Source organism: Mauremys mutica, chromosome 5 (assembly GCF_020497125.1).
Source record: "Mauremys mutica isolate MM-2020 ecotype Southern chromosome 5, ASM2049712v1, whole genome shotgun sequence".
In the NCBI taxonomy this organism is placed as follows: Eukaryota; Metazoa; Chordata; order Testudines; family Geoemydidae; genus Mauremys; species Mauremys mutica.
This window is the reverse complement of record NC_059076.1, coordinates 128250103-128263675: the sequence shown is the minus strand read 5'-3', so window position 1 is coordinate 128263675 and position 13573 is coordinate 128250103. Positions and strand designations below refer to the sequence as shown.

General features: G+C 42.2%; 1 protein-coding gene across 1 annotated transcript in view; it reads right to left on the bottom strand.

Moving 5' to 3' along the window:
- The window catches only part of RNF212 (ring finger protein 212), a 32114-nt gene extending 23250 nt beyond the window's left edge, over positions 1 to 8864 (bottom strand). The window contains exons 1-2 of the mRNA XM_045017605.1: positions 8498 to 8864; positions 4015 to 4076 (exon numbers count right to left, since the gene is read on the bottom strand). Of these exons, the coding sequence (XP_044873540.1) occupies positions 4015 to 4076; positions 8498 to 8609 (174 nt within the window). The 5' untranslated portion in view covers positions 8610 to 8864. The remainder of the gene's footprint in view (positions 1 to 4014; positions 4077 to 8497) is intronic.
- Positions 8865 to 13573: the final 4709 nt, after the last annotated feature.

Below are 13573 nucleotides of genomic sequence, written 5' to 3'. Positions count from 1 at the left end.
ATTTCAATTCATGGATGAATAGGTAATATAAAGAAGTGGGACTGTAAATTTATTAGCTGTTGTAACTTTTTAGGGGAGAGACTAGTCTGAACAGAAACATAGTGGAATGACAAATACAAGTGGGATAATGGAGCACTTGCCTATCAAATATAAATGAAAGACAGACTAGATTGTAGAGGCTGGTAAGTAGTGCTATTAAAGAAAGATTTAATAGACTCTGAGATATAATTTCTTTGATAAAATGTTCTTTCCTGAAGCTTCTGCTGGGGCAGTGCCCCTCCACACTGCCTCCTAACATAATGATGTGGTTGACCCCCTATTGTTTTACCATGTAAATTATGAAGCAATTATCTAGTTCTCATTGAGTGGACATTTTGTATACCTATACAAATATAAACTAATGCACTCTAACCTATCTTTTATTCAAACTGAAACCCATGCTAGCAAATCTAAATGACCTTTATTCACCAATATAAGAAAATAAAATTTCATCCAGTAAGCAACCATCGTATTCATACAAGTGTAGTATGCATATTTAAAATGTATTTTATGGACAAGCGATACAATTTATTTGAGGTTCTAGCAAACAGAGAGGTTCTTGAATTCATGCTAGAAATCTATTAAAAGATATGGACGCAAATGAAGAACTCCACTAGAAAGAGATTTACAAACCATCAAAAATAAGGGTTTCTAACAAATGATTAGATTATTATTGTATAAAGCAATATTGGATGTTTTTATAATATCCCAAAATAATAAAAACGGAGGCTTTGATTCAGCAAAGTACTTAAGCCTGTTCTGAAATAATGACCAGTTTGGTGACTGAAGTACAAAAATAGTAGAAATGTAAAGCTATAAATGACAATCATGCACTAATTGAAAAATGTGACCCTTCTACTACCCCAAATAAATAATGTAATGAGGAGTTTTAGAACATTTATAGGGTCCTATTTTGATTTAACTGAAGTCAGTTGGGAGTTTTGTCCTTAGTATCAATGGGGTCAGCATCATACCAATAAAACTAACTAGCCGTTTTTCCTCTCAGGTCCCTAAATTATGGAGCTCAACCATTTTTTTTTGGTGTGTGGATGCTTAATTATCATTCCCACTGATTTACTTAAGCAAGACTTACTGATCACCACTAGTACCCTTTTAAACGATACAGTAATTAGCTACCTTTCAGTCCTCCAATACAGTAGCAGGTTTTAATGAAACAGTTAATCCTTTTGTTAACTGCTCAGCCACTACACTCTTGAATTCCTTTAGAATGCTTGATGTCTTCCATCCAGTTCTGGTGATGCATTCCAATTTAAGATTGAAATCCTGGCCATACTGACTTCAATGGCAAAACTCCCATGGATTGCAATGGAGCCAGAATTCACTATAATTCATCAAAAACAACAAGGAGTCCAGTGGCACCTTAAAGACTAACAGATTTATTTGGGCATAAGCTTTGGTGGGTAAAAAACCTCACTTCTTCAGATACATGGCATCTCAATCTCTGACAGTGATTCATTAATGTTACCTGAAAATAGTGGGTATGACCTGGGCATGTAACTCCCAACATCATTTGTGGTGAAACTGATGCTAAGAAATAATGAAACTTCTCTGCAATGTTCTACCCATCTTAATTACTCCCTGGTAGTCCAGCAGACCCATGGATTCTTGCAGGCTTCCTACTTATGATATATATATTTTTAAATTCTTATTTGTTCTTAAGTTTTGGTTATTTGCTGTTCAAATTCTTATGCTTCTTAATCTCCACTTTACATGTTACCTGCCAGAGTCTGTCTCCTTCTGCTGGCTTCAGTTGGGCTGGATATCCATTTTTGAAAAATAACTGTTTTGCTCTAACAACATTGTGTGCTTTGCCATCTAATTATGCATCCTTTTTTTTGGTCTGTATATGCATGCCTACTCTAACTCTATTTTGGTATGCTTAAATAGCCTCCATACTAAGTCTAAGGATTTTTGTTTTTGTCTTTAAGAACATAAGAACGGCCGTACCGGGTCAGACCAAAGGTCCATCTAGCCCAGTATCTGTCTACCGACAGTGGCCAATGCCAGGTGCCCCAGAGGGAGTGAACCTAACAGGCAATGATCAAGTGATCTCTCTCCTGCCATCCATCTCCATCACCATTCCTTACCCATCCTGGCTAATAGCCAGACTTTAGGATCTTTTTCATTAGCTTCCTCAGTTAAACCATTTTGAAAGTTTAGTATCATGATGTTGAACTTAATTATCTTGTGATCAGCTATTATAATGAGCCTTAGTGATTCATCTATTGTTATTCCTTGGCCTGATTCTTGTGTGTTGCTTAGGACTATATCAAGAAAAGTCTCTCCTCCTGTTATAGAGGACAGTAGTAAAACTATTATCATATATTTACATTCTTATGACCTGAGTTTTATATTCATACATATTCTACTCAAAACGAATACATTTTAGTTCAATAGATTTTATATTATTTTTGGTATAATGGTACTTCCTCCACCTCTATAACCTAATCTATCCTTATTGTATGACTTAGATCCTAATAATAGAGTATTCCATAGGCTTTTGTTTGTCATGCCACCAAGATTCAGAAATGCCTAGGTCATAAAGATCTTCTTCAATTGTCAGGCAGTCTAGTTTACTTATTATTTCCCTTTAAGCTTCACACATTGATGTTGATATAGATATCTACACACATTTAGGGTGGGGTTTTCAAAAGCACTTAGTGTTGACTTAATTCTGCCCCACTGAAGTCAATGGGAGTATTAGCATTTCTAAGTATTTTTGAAAATCACACCCTTTGAGTGCCGGACTGCTTTATCTGACACCCTGTTACTTTTCTGTAATGTGCCTCTGTGATATCATCCTGCCCTTTCTCCAGTTCAGCAGTATTTTTCATTCTATATTTTATTCATAAATACAGAGTTACCTTTGTATTATTGACATACTTAGTAGATGTATGTTAACCTGCTGTTAAATACTTCTAGGGATACTAAACCCTACTACAAGGCCCAGCAATGTAATACTGATTTGAGCCCAACTCTGCCTCCGTTCCAGGCTTGTAGGAATGCTTGTAAGAATGCTGTTTTCACTAAGCACGTTCATGATGTCCCCCTTACCCTCATAAGGAAGGTACGTCTTTACTGGGCTGGTAGTTAGTCAGGGAGGAATTATAAAGTGCCTCCACAACCCAAATATAAATTTAGCCAAGGAGAAGAAAGTGTCTAGGCAAGAAGAGGAAGGATTAACTTTTCAACCCCATCTTAACAAAAATAGGAAGTGGGGGCTGCACAATCCTCTGGTGAGTGAGGGCAAGAACCCCTATGAAAACTTCTATTCAACTCTATTCTCACAAAGGAAAATAATACAGGATTGAGTGGATTATTGAAAAAGGGAAGGCTTAGGGTGACCAGATAGCAAGGGTGAAAAATCGGGATGGGGGTGATTGGCACCCACATAAGACAAAGCCCCAGATATCAGGACTGTCCCTATAAAATTGGGCCATCTGTTCACCCTAGGAAGGCTAAACCTAATACCCATATATCTAAACACTGCTTGAACTGTCATGAATTTTTCCTCCAATCCAAGAGCAAGAGTAACTGGTGCAAGTTGCACACTTTTTGTGGAGGGCAAAAAGGCCACACTCAGTATAGTGAACTGTAGAGCACAGGAGGACAGGGTTAATTTACCTGAAATCTGATAATGACATGGAACTTTCTACTTTTTGACAATCACCTCTAACCTTTTACGTTAGTCACCAACTTGCTTCTTGAAGAAGTTGCACTGATTTACTGCTGACTTCTGGGGTGTACACACTCCAGGCTATATATAGTTGTGTCTGAAGAAATCCATAAGTGTACCCTATATAGTAACAGAGCAACTATGACTACTGTCAAAACGTTAGTGAATGTCCATGTACAACTGACAAACAAAAGGAAAGTATATTGTAATGAAATAACTCTACTGTTAAGGAAACTACAAATTAGTATAAAACAAATATTATGAAAGCCTTAATTTACCTTTTTAGAAAGAAATATTGTACGGCAAGGAGCTCTACAAATCAAACATTCATCTTTTTTGCCTGTAAAATAAAAATGAATGCCATAGGAGTGTATGTCATACAGCATATGCAACTTATTTTGATGCTTAGACCTTGTTTGTTTCAAGAATCAAAGAGGCTGTACATAATTGCAAATAAAATCATATAAAGAGTTTGATTTTTCAAAAATGTGAACACAGTTGCACAAGGAAAAATGTGCAATGGCTCCCATGCCTGAATCCTAGAGACACTTATGTATGCAAGCAACTTTATTCACAAGAGTAGTCTCACTGAATCCTGTTGTTTGAGTACTTCTGTTGACTTAAATGAGACTACTCACATGCTTAAATTTAAGTTCATGCTTAAATGATTTGAGGGATAAGAACTAACCAGAGGTATGACTTTAAGATATTTTGGGCCCAATTCTGCCCCCACTGAACTCAGTGGGTGAAATTTGTGAAGTCTTGACTTCAACAGAATTTCACCCTTTGTGTTTTTTTGTCAGTGACTTCAATAGAAGCAGGATCAGACTTTATTCCTAAGCATAAAAGTAACCATTTTCTAAAATATGTCTTTATTATTTTAAACACATTAACAATAGATTCACACAATCATAATATTTAAATACACTCGTTATCTTCCTTGATAGCTTTTCTATAAATACATAAGACATAGTCAACTATTTGCTTACTGCCTAACATGTTGAATATCAAGGTTTATAATGATATTTGGAGATGAAGAACACTGTAAAAATGGTATTATAACAGGTAGAAATGGTATCTGAATTCACACCAGTAAAAACCTACACTCTATCAATTTTCTTCTCACTCAGACTTTATTAAGAAGGGACAGATCTGGGACACATTTTAGTTACGTTCAGTTACTGGGGCTGCACTTTGGGCACCTTTCTCTTAAACAAAGCCACTGATTACACTAGCTAATTCTTGAAGAATTTTTGTTTTTTTTTCATAAACACTCAGAAGAACCAGAACTGTTGAAATGACATCACTGTCTAACAAGGAAAGAGAAGAAATGCCATATTTTGTGTCTGTCTGATTATCAGTAGGGGTGGTATCCATGAAGGTACTTCAGTGCCTAAACCTCAGACTTCGGTGCCTAAATCCCAGTTTTGGCTTTTGTACAATCCATAGGCACCTAAATTAACTCAATGCCTAAGTTTTTCAGAGTAAACATTTTCTAGGCACCTGTGTTTCAGAGTCTGGGCATATGCACTAATGCCTCCCTCTATCTGTCCAGCAGTCTATGTGCTGCCTAAGCCCCAGAGCAATTTGCAAAGCAGGGGGAAACAGGTGCACACAGAGACCATTGACTGGATGAGGTTTGGTTCAAAATGCATACACAGGACAAGCTGGTGCCTGCCTTATAATGTTTAGCAAAGTGGCTAGAGCACTCAGCTAGGATGTGGGAGACCTACATTCAATTCCCCCTTCTCTGCCAGCTGGGGAGAAAGGGAGGGTTTGAATAGGTGCCCCTATTCAAATCCTCTGTGGAACATGCTCTAACCACTGAGATATGACATATTCTGATGTGGGTGACTCCCTCAGTTTCTCTTGTTGAAGCTGTGGCACTATTGGATAAATAATGAAAGAGTGTCTGGAGCCGGTGCACCGGAGCCAGGGTCTCCACCCCAACCACTGGACAAGAGAGTCATTCCCAGGCTCTCTCTCTGGCCCAATGACTATTCCACTGTGGATAAATACTTAAAACATAATTGGGCCATTTTGTGTGGAGTGAGGTGCCTAACTCATTCCCTCAAAGAGGCTTAGGTGCCTAAGCTGCCTCACTCCAGTGGTGTGTACCAGTTCATGGACCACTAAGCAGAAACAGGCTTCTCCCTGCAACCTGGACTTGCGTGCCTATCTCTGAGAGGGGAGCAGGGCCTAGCCCACAACTTTCTGGTTAACATCTCCCATTGGCTAACTTAGGCAGCTCCTTGCCTGCTCTGCTGGTTTTTGTGAATTCCATTCTGAAGTGTGTCTCTCTCCCCATTTATTGTTGAAGGAGCCTAAGCACCTAACTCAGCTTTGTGGACCACAGAGTTGCTCCTGTGATTTTCTAGACACCTAAGCATTAGCTTCTGTGACACTGAGTGTTGCAGCACCTACCCCGTATTTTTCCGTGTATAAGACTATACTTTTTCCTAAAATCGTTAGACTAAAAATTGAGGGTCATCTTATACACGGAAGTAAGCCGAGGAGAGAACCGCGCGGTTGCGAAACTGCCCATACCCAGTGATGAGCTGCCAAAATCCCAACCCCTATCCACCACCCCCACCCCCGAACTCCCCTGCCCTCTCTCCAACACCCCCTCCCTGCCCCCTTTCCATGCTGCCTGGACGTGGCTGGCGGCGCTACAGTCCGGCCGCGGCTGGAGCTGGGAGCGCGGAGCCCGGCCGTGTGGCAAAACAGCAGGAGCCGGGCGGCTGGAGCCACGGGGCCAGGCAGTGTCCGGAGCCGGGCATCCGGGTAGATGGGGTCGCGGCCGCCGCAGTGCCCGGACCCGCACTACCGGAGCCGGGCGGCCGGGGACACGAGGCCGGGGCAGGAGTCGGGCGGCTGGGGACACGGGGCCGGGGCAGGAGTTGCAGGGCCGGGCGGCCGGAGCCGGAGCCAGGCGGCCGGGGATGCGGGGCCGGGGCCGGAGCCGGGCGGCCGTGGGGCTGGGGACGCGGAGCCGGGCAGCCAGGGCAGGAGTCGGGGACGCGGGGCCAGGGCCGGAGCCGGGCGGCCGGGGACGCGGGGCCGGGGCCGGAGTCGTGCGGCCGGGGACGTGGCAGGAGTCGCGCGGCCGGGGAGGGACGCAGCAGGAGCCGGGCAGGGCCGCGGCCGAAGACCAGCCGGAGTCACGTGGACGGAGCCGGGCGGCCGGGGACGCGGGGCCGGGGCAGGAGTCGTGCGGCCGGGGACGTGGCAGGAGTCGCGCGGCCAGGGAGGGACGCGGCAGGAGCCGGGCAGGGCCGCGGCCGAAGACCAGCCGGGGCGCATGGCCCTTCTCGTTCCCTCTACCCCTACCTCGGCGTCCTCTTCCTGGGCCTGAGTGGGAAGCCTGCTTGCTTCTCAGCCCTCCCAGGCTTCCCGCACTCACAGCTGGTATGTAAATGTTGCCTACGGTAAATACTAAATAAAAATGTGTTCTGTTTTATGTTTAAAATATTGATTTCTGAATTTTGGGTTAGAAAAGTGGGGGGGTCGTCTTATACATGGGGCGTCTTATACACGGAAAAATACGGTAAATCTCTTTGTGGATCCCACTTTATGAGTTTTATATTTCCAAGATAAATCTGCCTCCCCTATGCTTCTGCCACAGCTCCTAAATATATATTGTAAAGCTTCCAAAATCTAGCTGATAGGGCATATGCATAACATGGAGGTATAAAAATATTGCAGGAACTCCTCCTTTTTAAAAGGTCCTGCAGCTCTCAAACAGTAAGAATTTAAATGAGGAAAATTAATAATAATACTGTAGTGGGGTTTAAAATGTCTGAAGCAACTAGCAAAAACTATCTTATAATGTCATTCCCATATGTTGAAATCTGTTCTAAAATTAAAGCAAAATTAAACGGTGCTTCAGAGTGAATGAGACAGTGCATGTCTGCACCTTAATCTGAATCAGTATTAGTCAAGGTCCTACTACTTTGGAAACATGCCTTATGCGTCCTAAAATCTGAGGCTTTAGTAAAAAGTCTGAGGCAAGACAGATATGGTCCCCACATTCACTGCGAATCAGGCAGTGAATATGGGGACCATATCTGTCTTGCCTCAGACTTTTTACTAAAGCCTCAGATTTTAGGACACATAAGGCATGTTTCCAAAGTAGTAGGACCTTGACTAACACTCTAGTCAGATAAGGAGTTTTTAAATTCTTTTTTAATTTTAATTTAGAAAACATTTAATATTTGTTTTAACAATACCTAGGGTAAGAAATTTGTGTTAGGTGATTTTTAAAAAAAGGAAACTCTCAGGCTTTTCAATTTCAGTGGACAAATATCATGCAGCCCTATGATCTTTTGATTATATGAAGGTGGAGGTTGCGGGGCGGGGGGGGAGGGGAAGGTGCACACATTCGCCTCATAAAAAGACCCAGTGGCTAGTCTGCTGTGTTTCACACTAATTAAGCTCACACTGCCCTTCAGCTACAAGCTAATTTGCTAGTGTGGCCAGCATAGGTGCTGGAACTAGGGGTGCTACTGCACCTCCTGGCTTGAAGTGGTTTCCATAATATACAGAGTTTACAGTTTGGTTCAATGGCTCCCAGCACCCCCCACTATACAAATTGTTCCAGGACCCCGGTGGCCAGTCGGAAATATGGCACAGCTCTTGCTGTGACCCTGATGGGTTGACGCGCCACCAGACCTGCCACCCTCGCTCCCTGCCTGAGCCCTTAGGCCAGGGAGCTGCGTGGCCTGGGACAGGGCACGGCTCCCTCTCGCGATAGGCTGTTACCTTTCTGAAGACACGGCTCACAGATAACATGGCCGCAATTGGTGAGGCTGAACCTTGGCGTGGCCGTTCGGGGCTGTCGGAAACACACGTTGCAGAACACCAGGGCAGCCATCTTAATGGGGGAGCTGGGGCGCTAATGTGCCCGGAGAGCCCAACCACGACGGAGGCTGTCTCGTCTCCTGGCCTTCCATCCGCTGCAGGCAGCATTTGGCAGCTGCACCCGGAGCGGTGGCAGTTCGGGGTTGGAAGTGAGTGGCAGTTATGAGGGGAGGGAATTCCAGCTGCCAGTCACCTGCCCCTCCCCCACCCAGAGGGCAGTGAGCGTGTGTGAGGGGGGATTCACCAACCCCCACCCCCACCCCAAGAGGGCAGTGAGCATGTGAGGGGGAATTCACCCACCCCTCCCCCCCAGACGGCAGTGAGTGTGTGTGGGGGGGATTCACTAACCCCCCCAGCCCAAGAGGGTAGTGAGCGTGAGGGGGAATTCACCCACCCCTCCCCCCAGATGATGAGTGTGTGTGGGGGGGATTCACCCGCTCCTCCCCCCAAGAGGGCAGTGAGCGTGTGTGAGGGGGGAATTCACCAACCCCACCCCCCCAAGAGGGCTGTGAGAGTGTGTGAGGGGGGAATTCACCCCCCCTCCCACTCCCCAAGAGGCTGGTGATCGTGTGTGTGGGGGATTCACCTGCCCTTCCCAACCAAGAGGCCAGTGAACATTTTAGGGGGGAGTCACCCGTCCCTCCCCAACAAGAGGGTGGTGAGCATGTGTGTGTGTGATTCACCCACACCTCCCCCACAACGGGATGGTCAGGGGGAATTTACCTGACTTTGCCACCCCACAGGGGAGGAGAGCCAGGTGAGGGGCAGAGATTTTCCCATCCTGCTCCTAGCACCCAACAGTGGTGAGAGGGGCAGGATTTATCCACTCCTCATCCCTAACAGGGCGATGAGGTGGGATGGATTTACTCACCTCTGCCCGACTACCAGGGCGGTTTATATATAAACATTGCCATCTGATGGCATACCAGAACAATAGCATTCATAGAATTCCCGATATCATTCATAAGTTTGTGGGTTCAATAAGATTGTTAATATTAGAGCTGGCCAAAAATTTTCTGACAGAACAATTTTCAATTAAATCAAAACATTTTGCTGGAATGTATCAATTTCATCTAAATTTTTGGGTAATTATCAAAATGTTTTGTTTCTATAATGGCAAAACATTTTATTCATGTAAATTTGAAATATTTCATTTTGACTTAATCATCTCATTTGACTTTATTGTTTCCACTATAGTATAATATAGCTGAAATTAACATTTCTTGACCTTAATAAAAATGAAATGCTCTGGTAAAGTCAAAACAAAATATTTTGGAATCTATCATTTTGTGCATAATTCTGAGACTTTGACTTTTCATCCCTATTTGAGATCAATCCAAATTTCAAAATCTCAATTTCCCACAGGACGGAAATTCTGGGTTTTTTTGGTGGTTTTTCTTTACTAACTCTTGTTAAAAGGTACCACAAATTGTTTCCTGTGTGCAGCTCTTAACAAAGATGAGCATGCAAATACTGATTTTGTCCATACATGGCCAGATAAACAAATCACATACTGGCACAAATGTATTCCTTCTATTACAAATCAGGCTTAAATGATATTCAAGAATCATTCTCTTTTACCTGCTAGAATCTGAGTTCAGGTTCCTTCTGCAGCTGATGATATCACTAACAGTTAAATCATGCTAAGAAAGGCACTTATCTGGTCTGCTCAGCTGCATGTGTTGTTGATAATATCAGCATATGCATGGGGGAGACAGATCCCAGAACTGAGGTCCTGGAATGTATGAGACAAAAAAATAATTACTTTTAGAATACCTTTCTTAATTTTCAGAATAGTGGTGGAAACTGTTAGCGATTTAAGATCAGTTAAGTGCATTCTAAACAGTTATATGTATTCCTTTTTCATTTGTATTAATGGTGAAAAGACAAAAAAAATAAAAATTCCTGCAATTTGTCTCAGTTCCAAAAGTGCTTTTTTTAGGAATATTTTGTATCATTCATTGCATCTATTTACTTAATTTTATTAAGCACCTACTGATTTACATCTTTCAATAACTGCATTTCAAAAATATAATGTTAGAAACTCCCCGGTGATGTGTAACAATAGAACAATCAGTTCGGGTTGGACTAGATGACCTCCTAAGGTCCCTTCCAACCCTGATATTCTATGATTCTTTTAAAAGGAAAAATATTAGAATGTTCAGCTAATTAAGCAATCTAAATAGCTGAATATAGGTAGTATTTTATAATAGAATTTTATCTAGACAAACTTGTTAAATCAGTAGATGGGTACAATAATCACAACTAGAGATAGTCAGAAAATGGTAAACTTTTACATGAAAACTTTTTTTAATTTTTGAGGATTTTTTGTTTTTTTAGTAAAAACTGATTTTAGGGGTTTTTTTTACATTGAGGGGAAAAAAAGGCATTTTTGTTTTAAAGAAATTTCAATAGAAAATTCTCAACCATCTCTAATCACTACTCTAAATGCTGCTCTGAATATAAGATAGAGAAATGTGAGAACCATAAACTTACCAGGAGGAATTGGTCAGGCTTTTAGGTTGACCTGCTGCTATCCAGCATAGGTTCTCAAAGGTTTTGGATCCATATTGCTTATTGAAAGAAACATGATTCAGTATCAATTTCTAAATCTTATTAAAAATCTTAAATTAAAATAGAATCAAGAAAGCATGTCACCAAAGCTAAGATATTAGTAATACTAAACTAAACTAAGAATAAAACACTATCATATCATAATCTAATCAAGCCAGGTAGTCTTGGACTGAAGTTAAATCATCAAATTAATGCCAGAGATGTAATCAATCCTTATATAATTTTTAAGAGGGAGGCTAAGAAGGTGGCTGTCCATTTATTTATAAATCCCAAAGAAGGAATTTTACTAACATCAATCAATGGTTAAATAGCTTAATACAAAAACCAAATTATTATCTAATGTTTGAACCACAACCTTAGAGCCAATTATAAAATTTCTTCTTAGCCTTCAGTTAGTATGCTGTGTCTAACCCAGTATGCTGTGTTGAGACCCCAAACTGGGTCATGGCCTTATTTTGCTGGGACTCAGGGTCAAAGCTCAAGCCCGAGGGCTTCAGCGGGGCTAAGGTTACAGGCCCCCTGCCTGGGGCTGAAGCCCTTGGGCTTCGGCTCTGGCCCCCCCAGCCTGGGGCAGTCAGGCTTTGGCTTTGCCCCCATCCCTGTGATGTCTGGGCTCGGGCGGGCTCAGACTTCAGTCCCCCCCTCCTGTGGTCCTATAGTAATTTTTGTTTTCAGAAGGGGGTCGCAGTTTAATGAAGTATGAGAACTCCTGGCAACCTTTTCTCATCCAACCAAGTATTATAATATACACTTTAACAGAACACTCTATAATAAGCCAATGTTTAACAATCGTGTTTACCAGAAATTACTGATGGCAATCCTAATAGCTCTAGACTTCTAAACACAGAACAAATTTCAATGAGTGTCTTTATAAGACAATATTTAGAGCTCTTTAACCTGGAGAATGTTTCTTTCTGGCACCTTCCCTGTGTGGGCTTTATAAGTGCTCTCACACACACACAGCTCTCAGCAAATAATGGATTTTTTTGGTTTGGGGGCTGGACCAAAAGTCTGGAACACCCCTGTGACTCCCTGAAAAAAACAGGTTTCATTCAAACCCCAATTTTTAAAAAAAATTGTTTTCATTCAATCGAAACACGCAGAAAAAAATTGAATTTAGAATCAACCAAAATGTTTTGAGTTGACCCAAAAAAAAAACTTTTGGGTTTTTTTATTTGTTTCGAGTTGACTGAAACATTTGGGTTTACACAAAATGATTTATTTTCCATACGTTTTTCATTTTGATTTGACTTCACAGGTGGTTTTCACCGTTTTTGTGTGGGTGTGTTTTTTTAAAACTGGTGAAATTTAAAAATGAAATAAAAATAAAAATTTAAAACATTTAAACATTAAATATTTAAAACATTAATCAAAACTATTAATTGAATTTCACCCAAATTAGGCAAATAGTTTCAGATCACCCCCCAAAAATGCATTTTTATGTTGCAAAACAATTAGTAAAAGAAAAAAAATTGCCTAGCTCTACACACACGTGTGCACACAACCCCCCTTTTATTTTCACATGCTAAAAATAAAGGATGGAACAGCTTCTGGAGAATTAAAAACAAAAGACTAAACAATACAAAAGGATGAAATATGATACTTAAAATTATAGAGAAGTTATGTTTTCTGGACTTTCATTGTGTAGGAGCTGGAACTGCAGACAAGTTGCCAAATGGTGATGTTCTGCTTGCACAGCACTTTGCACTAGTAGACCTTCTTTGGGTGCAGGGAGAGACTGGTCAAAGGTAGAAATGTCATAACTTCCTCTCTCTAAGCTGATCAGTTCTGGAGACTCTGGAACATGAGTTTTTCCTCAGATGGCTCGTTGATCTGAAAGTTGAGGCTTCTTGGCCTGACCTTTTTATTCTTATGGTTTACAAATTTCTCACACTCAGGGTACGTCTACACTACGGGACTATTCCGAATTTGCATAAACCGGTTTTGTAAAACAGATTTTATAAAATCGAGTGTGCGCGGCCACACTAAACACATTAAATCGGTGGTGTGCGTCCATGGTCCGAGGCTAGCGTCGATTTCTGGAGCGTTGCACTGTGGGTAGCTATCCCGTAGCTATCCCATAGTTCCCGCAGCCTCCCCCGCCCCTTGGCATTTCCGGGTTGAGATCCCAGTGCCTGATGGGGCAAAAATCATTTTCGCGGGTGGTTCTGGGTACAGCCTCACCCCTCCCTCCCTCCCTGACAGCGGCAGACAACCGTTTCGCGCCTTTTTTGCTTGGTGAACCGTGCAGACGCCATAGCACAGCAAGCATGGACCCTGCTCAGCTCCATACCGCAATCGTGGATGTTTTAAACACCTCGCGCACTCTCGTGCAGTATATGCTGAACCAGGACCTTCGAACCGAGGCGAGTAAGAGGCGGATACGGCAGCGCGGCGATGACA